Below are 12,612 nucleotides of genomic sequence, written 5' to 3' on the forward strand. Positions count from 1 at the left end.
GTCCACATACCTCAAATTACTAAACTCCTCCCGAACAGGCCATGAAAGCCCAACGTTACCGACGGCCGCCGTGTCATTCTCAGCCCACAGGTGTCACTGGATACGGATATGGTGGGGATGTGGTCAGCACACCGCTCTCCCGGCCGTATGTCAGTTTCCGAGACCGTAGCCGCTACTTCTTCATTAAGTAGCTCCTCAGTTTGCCTCACAAGAGCTGAGTGCATCCCGCTTGCCAACAGCGCTCTGCAGACCGGAGGGTCACCCATCCAAGTGCTACCCTAGCTTCACAGCACTTACTTTCGGTGTTACAACTGCGGAAAGGCCGTTGGCCATACCCCAAATATATTATTACATTGTATTCTACAGCTTATCATCTGATCTTCATCCATTTCAGACTGAAAACCTCTGTATTGCGTTACTTGCATCTTACTTCCGTTGCTGATTCTATGCCCTTACTTCCCTTGTTTCAGACGTGTTAAAACAAATATTTCTTATGCTAACACCGTATTTTTATTTATTTTTTCGTCTGCAGCTCGTGGTCTAGCGGCCATCGTTGCTGCCTCTGGATCACGCGATCCCGGGTTCGATTTCCAGCCGCGTGGGGGATTCTCTCCGCCCGGGGACTGGGTGTCTGTGCAGTCGTCATTTCACCAATCGTTTGGGAAACTAGCAAGACTGGACAGTGACAAGATTGGGCATTTGTACGGGCGCTGATAACCACGCAGTCGACGCCCCACAAACCAAATATCATCATCGCCGTTTATAACTGTTACACATGAACCTCACATACTTCTTCGCCGATGTCATGATTGCATTTAGGTTGGTGGCCATCAGTTTCAGCACGTTTTGTAAGATACAGTACAAATGGTACTTCCATTGTTTCAAAGATGGTGTTTGCAGTTAACTTCAACTAACTAATACACTACTGGCCATTAAAATTGCTACACCACGTAGATAAAGTGCTACAGACGTGAAATTTAACCGACAGGAAGACGATGCTGTGATATGCAAATGATTAGCTTTTCATAGCATTCACATAAGGTTGACGCCGGTGGCGACACCTGCAACGTGCTGACATGAGGAATGTTTCCAACCGATTTCTCGTACACAAACAGCAGTTGACCGGCGTTGCCTGGTGAAACGTTGCTGTAATGCCTCGTGTAAGGACGAGAAATGTGTACCATCACTTTTCCGACTTTAATAAAGGTCGGATTGTAGCCTATCGCGATTGCGGTTTATCGTATCGCGACATTGCTGCTCGCAATGGTCGAGATCCAATGACTGTTAGCAGAATATGGAATCGGTGGGTTCAGGAGCGTAATACGGATCGCCGTGCTGGATCCCAACGGCCTCGTATCACTAGCAGTAGAGATGACAAGCATCTTATCCGCATGGCTGTAACGGATCGTGCAGCCACGTCTCGATCCCTGAGTCAACAGATGGGGTCGTTTGCAAGACAACAACCATCTGCACGAACAGTTCGACGACATTTGCAGCAGCATGGACTATCAGCTCGGAGACCATGGCTGCGGTTACCCTTGACGCTGCATCACAGTAGCGCCTGCGATGGTGTACTCAACGACGAACCTGGGTGCACGAATGGCAAAACGTCATTTATTCGGATGAGTCCAGGTCTTGTTTACAGCATCATGATGGTCGCATCTGAACGGATCTTGGAAGCGTGTATTCGTCATAGCCATACTGGCGTAACACCCAGCGTGATGTTACGGGGTGCCATTGGTTACACGTCTCGGTCACAACATTGACGGCACTTAGAACAGTGGACATTACATTTCAGATGTGTTACGAACCCTGGCTCTACCCTACATTCGATCCCTGCGAAATCCTACATGTAAGCAGGATAATGCACGACCGCATGTTGCAGGTCCTGTACGGGTCTTTCTGGATACTGAAAATGTTCGACTGCTGCCCTGGTCAGCACATTCTCCAGATCTTTCACCAACTGAAAAGTCTGGTCAATGGTGGCCGAGCAACTGGCTCGTCACAATACGCCAGTTACTTCTCTTGATGAACTGTGGTATCGTGTTGAAGCTGAATGGACAGCTCTATTTGACTCACCCAGGCATATCAAAGCCGTTATTACGGCTAGAGGTGGTTGTTCTGGGTACTGATTTCTCAGTATCTATGCACCCAAATTTCATGAAAATGTAATCAAATGTCAGTTCTAGTATAACATATCTGTCCAATTACCCGTTTATCATCTGCATTTCTTCTTGGTGTAGCAATCTTAATGGCCAGTAGCGTACAAATAAAAAAGCACTACACGTTACTGTGATTTTATTCCTATTATCTCCTTAAGCTGGCTTCTCCAACCCCAGGTTATCTGCTTCGTTCAGAAGAGCATCCTCCGTTAAATTTTTGCACGCTCTTACAAAACACCATGTATGAAAATACGTATCCGATCCGATGTGTAAGTCGTATACGGTAAGGACTAGAGGAAATAGATGTAGTTTCGCAGGCCTGTCTTCTTGCTCAGGATATTGATACGAATACCTACACATATGGATAGACACTTACTATAGAGACTCGATAACTTTCAGGAAGCGAACGCGTAATAAAGCAACAGGTAATGGTGCAAGAACGTACCACGAAATCGTACTCGACGTCCGGTCGCCGCCGACTGGTCGGTCGGCCGCAGGGGTCCTCGAGGTCGCACTGCGAGCGGATGAAGACCTCGAGCAGCCCCATGAAGAGCATGAAGCTGGAGCCGCCGCACGTGGACGCCAGCGTGGGGCCCGGCGGCTGCGACACGGGGCAGTTGCAGTTCATCTGCGGGTCACACAGAGCGGCACAGGTCAGCACCCAGCAGGCAGTACGGAAACAAAGCGTCACCAGTGGATTGGCTGCAAGGCTACTAAATTGTTGTATAAAACGGACATTTGACCATGACCTCCTTCTTCGTTTAAAAACCCAAAGATTTGTGTGCTTGTTTTTAAAAGTCATTTGTCGTGTAGTGGAATTCATGACATGCCCTACACATGAGACGTGGCCATTATTTAAGTAATGACAGTTGTGACGTTATGGCACACATTAAAAAAAAAGTTTGGCATCTCCTCGGTTCCGAGAGTTCCGGAATAGAGATCAACACAAACACCATTTCCGCCCTTTTTATTGCTCATGAAAACTACATATTGCATGTTGTACCATCATACAGCGAGACGTTCAGAGGTGTTGGTCCAGATTGCTGTACACACCGGTACCTTAACACACAGTAGCAAGTCCTCTTGCATTGAGCCGGCCGGTGTGGCCGAGCGGTTCTAGGCACTTCAGTCTGGAACCGCGCGACCGTTATGGTCGCAGGTTCGAATCCTGTCTCGGGCATGGATGTGTGTGATGTCCTTAGGTTCTAAGTTCTAGTGGACTGATGACCTCAGATGATAAGTCCCATAGTGCTCAGAGCCATTTGAACCTCTTGCATTGATGCATGCCTATATGCTTCGTGACATACCATCCACATGTTCATCAAGGCACTGTTGGTCCAGATTGTCCCACTTCTCAACGGCGATTCGGCGTAGATCCCTCGGAGTGGTTGGTGGGTCACGTCGTCCATAAACAGCCCTTTTAAATCTATCCCATGCATGTGCGATAGGGTTCATGTCTGGCGAAAATGCTGGCTACTCTAGTCGAGCGATGTCGTTATCCTGAAAGAACTCATTCATAAGATGTGCACGATGGAGGCGCGAATTGTCGTCCATGAAGACGAATGCCTCCCCAATATGCTGCCGATATGGTTGCACTATCAGTCGGAGGACGGCATTCACGTATCGTACAGCCGTCAAGGGGCCTTCCATGACCACCAGCGGCGTATGTCGGCCCCACATAATGCCACCCCAAAACATCAGGGAACCTCCACGTTGCTGCACTCGCTGGGCAGAGTGTCTGGCTGAAGGCACATGCGACATTCATCGGTGAAGAGAACGTGATGTCAATCCTAAGCAGTCCATTCGGAATGTTTTGGGCCTATCTGTAGCGCGCTACATGATGTCGTGTTTGCAAAGATGGACCTCGCCATGGACTTCGGGAGTGAAGTTGCGCATCATGTATCCTATTTCTCACAGTTTGAGTCGTAACACGACGTCCTGTGGCTGCACGAAAAGCATTATTCAACATGGTGGCATTGCTGTCGGGGTTCCTCCGAGACATAATTCGAAGGTAGTGGTTATCTACTGCGGTAGTAGCCCTTCAGCGGCCTGAGCGAGGCATGTCATCGACAATTTCTGTCTTTCTGTATTTCTTTCATGTCCGGACAACATCGCTTTGGATTACTCTGAGACGCCTGGACACTTCCATTTTTTAGGGCTCTTCCTGGCACAAAGTAACAATGCTGACGGGATCGGACCACGGTACTGACCGTCTAGTCATTGATGAACTACAGACGGCACGAGCCGTGTACCCCCTTCCTGATAGAATGACTGGAACTGATCGGCTGTCGGATCCCCTCCGTCCAATAGGCGCTGTTCATGCATGGTTTTTTTACAACTTTGGGAGGGTTTTAGTGACATCTCTGAACAGTGAAAGGGACTGTGCCTGTGATAAAATATCCAGTCAAAGTGTATCTTAAGGAGTTTTGGGAACTGGGGTGAGGAAGATTTTTTCTGATGTGTGTATTTTAGCCCTGATCCGTGAAGATGATCGGTGACTGAAATCAGTCGATATTTGGGTTATTAAATAACAAGGCAGCTGATAGTCAAACATGCATTTTGTACATTGCTTGACGGCTGTTAATAGTCATCTTCCAAAAACAGTCACTAAGTTGGTATTTTATGAATTTGAATAAACCGTATTTATTCAGATACCATCAAAATCGGGGGCTGGGATTCACGTTAATATGAAATTCATTAAAGTAAATTAATAAGATATGGAACAGATCCCCCATGGTGCACACCGTTGCAGAAACAACGGTAAAAGCATGCCACATTTAATATCCAGGAATGGTGACGCTTTTACAGACAGTCGAAGTTTAGTGTAGACTTCAGAGCAGGATGCTTTTAATTGGTTGCACAACGAAACTCCAACCTCGAGAGCTGGCATTAAACCCAGAGAGGTTTTGGTCTTATGTAAACTACAAGGTGGTTATAACTCAACTTGCGATACTTGAGAAAGCCCCCATGTAAAACGAGTGGCCGTAGGTTAATGAAACCTTGTGGAAACATTTCTAAGGAGATGCGGAAGACTAACAAATAAACTATTGAAAAAAATTCTTCTAATTTCTTCATGAGAGGGGAGCATTTGTTAACTGCGTACAATGTTCACGTTCCAGGTTACAAACGTTGCTTAGTGTGGCGACCATACGCATCTACGACAGCCTGCAACCGCGCTCGAGATACTATATCACAATCGTCCCCTTTTCGAACGGCGGACCATGAATCTTCAGCTGTCGTGAAATCGTGCACTGTTCGAAGATGGCAGATTGTGTCCAGCATTCTGAGGCATCGTAACGATAAGTTCTTCAACAATATACGACGCAGTTGACCATCGGCGTCTCGCAGGAGCACTTCGCAAATGGCCAGCTAATTTTAACTTACTTACCATGTTCGTCAACTCTGGTGCGGAAAGAGGACGTCTCTGCACTGCTTTACTGCGTCGATACTCGCTATTAGCAGCAGCACTGTTGCTGTTGTTTTGGTATAGCAGCTTCAAGAGTAAAGCCCTGCTCACCTTTTCAGACCGACGTTGACTACCTACCAATATAACGCACGCTGATGCTTGTGTTTCAACTCTATGTCACCGTTATCAGTACCAGCACCTAACGGCAAGTCATGGCACTAACGCTACTAAGAACGCAAATACTGCAGCGCACAGCCTCTATACCATTTCTAAAAGCTGTGTACCCATACCGTAAATACTTTTCCGTTTACATTGGCTCAAGTAGCGGAAGTGGTAACCAGCAGCAAGACACAATCAATAACCGCGCAATAGCAATGGTAATGGTGCCACAAAAGCAGAATTACTGAACACTGTTTCCCGAAATCTTGTCACCAAAGAAGACGCAGTAAATATACAAGAAGTCTTATCGCAAACAGCTGTCAACATGATTCGCCTGGAAGGCAGTCCAACTTACATGGCCATACGCATCTACGACAGCCTGCAACCGCGCTCGAGATACTGTATCACAATCGTCCCCTTTTCGAACGGCGGAAGTAAGTTGGATAGCCTATCTCAAGGAGCATGAAATAGTTTCTGGGACAGTTTTGTTTTGCCCATACTGGACAACTGCTCAATCGACGAAAGACTAGAAAGTTGCGCTGGCCATACCAATACGTAAGAAAAGAATTAGAGGCAATTCGCAGAATTATAGACCTATCAGTGACATCGATCAGTAGTTAGATCTTGGTACATACATTCTGCGTTCTAACATTGCTCAATATCTCTAAGAAAACGCTTTATTGACACATGAACAGCACGGATTCAGAAAATATAATGAGTGCGAGCGGTCATGGGATCGCAAGTTTATTCCGTATTTCTAGATTTCCAAAACCCGTCCCTCACCAGCGGCTAGCCTGTGAAATATCGTCTCAGATGTACGATACGTCAGTTCCTGACAAAAAGGTCACAGTTTGTAGTAAATGGTCTGAAGTTATCTAGTGAAAGCGAATTTATACCTGGACTTCCACAAGGAAGCGTTACAGGCCCTCTGCTGTTTTTAATCTATATACAGAGTTATTGAACTATATGAAATAAAATTGTCATAATTTCTGAACGGTTTGCGTTAGGACGTTAAAACTGCACGATTGGCCGCGGGGCATGATGGGAATTAGTATGCGTACGCATAGTTTGGTTTAGCGACGAGGCCCACTTTCATTTCGATGGGTTCATCAATAAGAAAAATTTGGGGGACTGAGAATCCGCATTTTGCGATCGAGAAGTCTCTTCACACTCAACGGGTGACTGTGTTGTGTGCAATATACATTCACGAAATAATCGGTGCGATATTCCTTGATGGCACAGTGACTACCGAACGGTATGTGAAGGGTTAGAAGCTGATTTCATTCTCAGTATCCAATGCGACACTGATTTCGACAGGATGTGGTTCATACAAGACAGAGCTCGACCCTATCGACGCAGGAGAGTATTTGATGTCCTGAAGGAGCACTTTGGCGACAGCATTCTGGCTCTGGGGTACTCAGAGGCCACTGGCAAGGGCCTCGATTGGCCGCCATGTTCTCCGGATCTGAACACATGTGGACTATATTAAAGACAAGGTGCACAGCAATAACTCCAAAACCATTTCTGAGTTCAAAACAGTCATTCAGGAGGTCATTGAGGACATCGATACTCTGACACGTCAGCGGGTCATGCAGAATTTTGCTATTCGTCTGCACCAATGATGGCAGGCATATCGTACACGTCATAACCTAAATTAGAATATTTGTAGCGACGTTTACATGTTGAATAAAATGTGTGCACATCGTAGTTTGTAAACTAATTTACGTTCTCTTCATATAGTTCAATAATTTGTTACCCTGTAAGTGATCTAGGAGAAAATCTAATCAGCGCTCTTTGATCGTTTGCAGAGGAAGATGTCCTTTTCCGACTGTTAAAATGGTTATACGATCAACTGAAATAAAATGAAAATATTTAGAAAGATTAGAAAATATTGTGGAGAAGGCAAACCAAAGACTGGCTATTCCTGGGGAAAACTGAGGAGATTGAACAAATGTTCTAAAGAACTGACTACACTGTGCTTGTCCGTCTTCTTCCGGAGTACTGCTGCGCGTTATGGCGTCCTTAACTGATAGGGTTGCCGAATCATACTGGAAAAGATCAAAGTCAGCTCAAGTTGTCCTCTCACAGAACATGAAGAGAATGTCGCGAATATGACAAGCTAGTAGGGAAGGCGATCATCAGAAGCGTTTTCCGTTGCGTCGAGATCTTTGAAAATTTCAGTCACCAATGTTCTCCAAATGCCAGAATATGTTGCTAAGTCTCAACTAAACAAAGAGGAGTGACCGTCGTAATAAAATTAGGAAAATCAGTGCTCACCTAGAAAGATTTAGATCTTCACTTTTCTGACGTGCTATTCTAGATATGAATGTCTGAGAAACAATATGAAAGATGTTACGTGCAGCATGTGTCAGATACTTGTGGGACTTTCAGAGTAATATTGTAGATTTAGAAATGTTCTCTGTTCAGCTTGAAAATGTCTAAAAAGTTAAAATAACAGTAGTAAATTTTATGAATACTACATTTAAACGTAACAATGATGACTTACTAAAAATATAGCAAGTACGTTCTACTGGGTGCTGATAGGCCTGTCACGTTTTTGGGACTATACGGTGTTGTGAACCCTTCAACTTCGGTTTCACTATGTAAGTGGAGCTTGTGTTTGACTTAAGGATAGAACTGCTTTTATATCGGTGCAGACATGCACTTGACATCAGATGGCCTGTAAGGATGAAGTTATAATACACATAAATCAATAGCATTGTAAGTTAACGCTCATTGTTACAGTGCAGCAGACTGGAGACCATTATGTTGATCAATCTGCCTGCAGCTGTGCCTCCCTTCCCCGTCATTTTAATTACTCAATTGCTGATGGATTCCGTAAAGGGATCTTCTGTTCTGAGGTCCCAGTTATACCATATTGACGAACAACAAATATTCACCGCAGAGAGACAAATGTTTGGAACATGGTATCTTGTATACATTTTGTTCTCATTCAGTTAGCAACTGTGCTGACACATAAAATTAGTTGGTAATCTTTGAAATCCGTTGGTAATGAATTGCTATGTGACACCGCACAAGTCAAAAGTTTCCAGTAGAACAACTTTTGCAAATAATTTGTATTACAGCCAAGCCCATTTCGTTTCAGGTAGACGTAAAATTGGTCTCTTTGAGGTTTACGTTTAATTGACATTGAAGATTTTATAGAGAGACTGTATTACGAGGTCGGGAGAAGAAGTCGGCGGTGTTAAGCAGTCTATCATAAATCTGAAATGATTCAGAGAAATAGTTATCCGGTCTCAGGTTTTCCACAGTTATCTTAAACCAATTACAGTGAATGTCCAGCGATTTTTGAAATAGATCTTCCACAGGCAGACAGTGCTCTGTACACAGATCACATAGTGTTTTATTCGCTGCTCCAAGTCACTAGATGGAAATCTGTAAAGATCTGATTATAACTAATTTGCAAAGTATTCCCCCACTTAAGTATCCAGAGACATTTAGCATTTCTTTCTTCAGTACTTACCGCTGCAGGAAAATGTTGTTGCACCATGAATTCTGCACTTTAGATAAATTTCTTTGTGGGCTGCTCTTGTTCCGGACGAACGCTCTTGACATAACACTCGATTTGTGAGTCACTTATTAGTATCTGATAATGAGACTCGTCTTGAAATCGATTTTACATCGATATAACAATAATGAAAGTGATTCAGCTACGTGAAAAGGGACATTCTTCCCCAAAATAAATTAAACAACCGCTGAGCCCATATGGATACCCTACACATAACGAACTCTGCGGAATAAAACAAAAGAAAAGAAAAGAGACAGGAGTGGCTACCTCCACTCTTTCATTAGGCTAGAATCAATCTTTACAGCTATATGCATTTTTAAGACACAATGGACGTTGTCTTTAGATTTTTGTTGGTATTATCATCTTTCGTGCACAGATGAAATATTAAAACAAAACTATGAACCTCTTTCTCTACTGAAGGTTTTAAGGTATTGATACCATCTCCTTGAACTCGCTTTAGTTTGGGATCGTGTATAGATATTACGGAGAGTAAGAAAGATAGCTTCAGCATAAATCAGAATAGCAGTTTATATGAACTTCTAATGGAAAACACGAAGTCTGTAATAACATCGTATGCTTTTCTGACAGGAGCTGAACAGGAACTTGATGGATAATATTAAATCCGTAAATGCATTCTGTAAGTAGCAGTGCAAGTAACGAGTGTGGAAACTATGCGGTGCCACATTCGGTAATTAGAACACTACCAGAGCAGTTTGTGGGAGTTGAGGAAAATCGTCACTCTCACTCGCGAACCTGCAGTGTGACTTCATTCTTGTTTCTCTCAGGACTGCTGGCGTCATATTCTCAGCTTTTCACTCTCGTGAGTGAACGTAATGAGAAAGCTTGTCCGGTCACGGAAGCCTAGCTTAAGTTAAACAAGTCTGTTGGGACTTAAGTTGTTTCGTGGTACGGCTGCGAATATGTCGAATGGAATTTGTAGAGCAGTAACTGTAGTTTGCGTGACACTCCGCGCTTTCCCTCGTAGTCAAATTCATGTGGGCACCAAAGCCGTTCTACTGGAGACCTGATAAACCATACGGCGTTTCTTCTTTTTGTAGCTTCTACCCGTGCACGCTTGACTTATATTAAAATTCGCAGACGCCGTTTCGTTTCTCATTTATATAATCGTCATGTTTGTCATCTAATTTTATCTCTTTGTTCGGGATTGACATTCGACAGGAGCGGGCTTAAATTCCTCGTTCTACCACGCTGATTCTGATTTTTTGTATCCTAAATCACTTACGGTGAAAGTCTGCTTGTCCCTTTAAACAGGCTTTCAACTTCTCTTACACTTTTCCAATGAAGCTGAATGCAAAGAACTCAGACGTCGATGAGACAGTTGCTAATTTTCCTTACTTCCTTTTGGTTCATCTAAGAGTATTGCCGCGTGTAGTAATTGAAATAACATGCCTTTGAAACACGCTAAACTTTGCCTAACGAAATTAATAGTTTTGGGGTACCGGAATGTCAATTTTCCTTTTCTTGTATAAATATTAATACGACAAATAGCGTACACGTCTCGAAGTAAGCAGTAGTCCTCAGCTAACGCTAAAAACTGAAACTTTGACGAAAACTGAAATAGAAAGAAGGGAAATCAACGACAAGGAGTGGAACATATGTAAAGAAGATAGATTATGCTCCTCAGGAAATGGAGTGCTTACGGCAAGAAGCAAAAATATTGAATATAGTAAGGCCCAAAATGAATCCAACTGCTGTGTACGATTTTAATTGACGCCAGATTCAAAGTCAACCTGATTTCGGTAGAGTGGCTATACAGCGACACGCCTCTCCTATCCACATCCTCCACCGAGGATGACACGGCGGTCGGATAGTCCCCGTAGGCCACTCGCGGCCTGAAGACGTTATGTGTTCAAAAGCACCCGGACACCTACAAATGTACATTAATATGTCGCCTTTATGACGGCTTGAAATCTACTGGGGATACATTCAATGAGGTATCTGAATGTCTGTGGAAGAATGGCGGCAAATTCTTCCTCCAGCTCCATCACTGACATATGCTGTAACTTAGAGGAGATTATCGTCATTGGACGATCTTAAGCAAATGGTGAAATATTTGGACAGGATTTATACTTGGTGTAATGAATGTCAGCCCACTATAAATTATGTACATGCAATAAAATACCTATAACGGAGACAAGAACCTAAATTATTGGATTAAAAGATTAATAGTAATCATTTAGACCACTTGATTTCGTTTAAATGTTTAGAAGCGATACTAAGAAGTTATAAGAAATTAGATGAAGATGTAAAATCAATGATAGGGGAAAACAAACTGAAGAAATGGGTTAGTATGAAAAGGTTTTGGGAAAATATAGTGCAACTGTATCGGAAATCACATACGGGTCGATAGTGTCCACATTTCTTGAGAACTGTTCTACCTCAAGTCTACCGAATCCAGAAACGTGCCGCCAGAACCATAACTGATAGTTATAGACCGTGTGAAAGTGCAGTACAGATGCTTGGCGAACTTCACTGGAAATCGCTGCAAGACAGGTGATGTTGCCTCGAAACCCTGTTCCATACACATGTATGAACACTTGCCGTCCGTTCTGACGCCGTCGTTCACCTCGTGCAGTAATCATGAGAATATGATGAGGAAGATTAGTGCGCATAGAGAAGCACAAAGTCATTGCCCCTTCGCTCAAGAAGCAAAAGGAATAACAAAAGCTAATACTGGTACGAAGTACTCTCCACCAAATGTTGTACAGTCACTTGCAGAGTATATATTTGTAGATATAGAATTTCTGTCTTAAGATCACATTGAAATGGGTAATTTGCCTGTTGCACTAGGCCACAGAACACAGCAGTACATAAGGAGATATCGTTTACGTTATGAAATTGCCGTGAAGTAGACTGCTTCTCGTCAGGTTTCCCTATGCCTCCCAGCATTATGGAAGATTTTAGATTTCTTGCTTCTGCTGCTTCACTTTGATTCTGCTAGTTATTCATTCAAGCAGACTAACAATCGCAGTCTCCAAGTGCACCCCGTACAAGCCTCTCCACTACAGAAGAAGAGGAAATTAAGCCCGTTATCAGCACGTCTGAGAAATTTTTGAACTCGCCAAAAAAGAAAATTGCTGCAAACATAAGATGTCGTGTAACATGTCACTCCGGCAGTGTGATGTGTAGCCCCATGTTCACCTGCCAGACGAAAGACGGTCGCGATCATTAAACTATATAATATTTCGATGATTATAAAGAGGTCGCTGTTTGGAGGTTTTGTCTGTTTTTCATGTGGTGGGTTAACGGATAGACGCTGTATCACCACGAATTGGGGGTTGCATGGGCTTTGCATAACATCCGTGAGTCGACGTCGCGGCTTGATGTGCCGTGTT

At 43.7% G+C, this 12,612-nt stretch overlaps 1 protein-coding gene across 1 annotated transcript in view; it reads right to left on the minus strand.

The window, feature by feature from the left end:
• LOC126418723 (glucose dehydrogenase [FAD, quinone]-like) overlaps positions 1 to 12,612 on the minus strand; it is a 490,865-nt gene that overhangs the window by 114,921 nt on the left and 363,332 nt on the right. The window contains exon 4 of the mRNA XM_050085628.1: positions 2,608 to 2,790. Within this exon, the coding sequence (XP_049941585.1) occupies positions 2,608 to 2,790 (183 nt within the window). The remainder of the gene's footprint in view (positions 1 to 2,607; positions 2,791 to 12,612) is intronic.

Source organism: Schistocerca serialis, chromosome 9, assembly GCF_023864345.2.
Source record: "Schistocerca serialis cubense isolate TAMUIC-IGC-003099 chromosome 9, iqSchSeri2.2, whole genome shotgun sequence".
In the NCBI taxonomy this organism is placed as follows: domain Eukaryota; kingdom Metazoa; phylum Arthropoda; class Insecta; order Orthoptera; family Acrididae; genus Schistocerca; species Schistocerca serialis.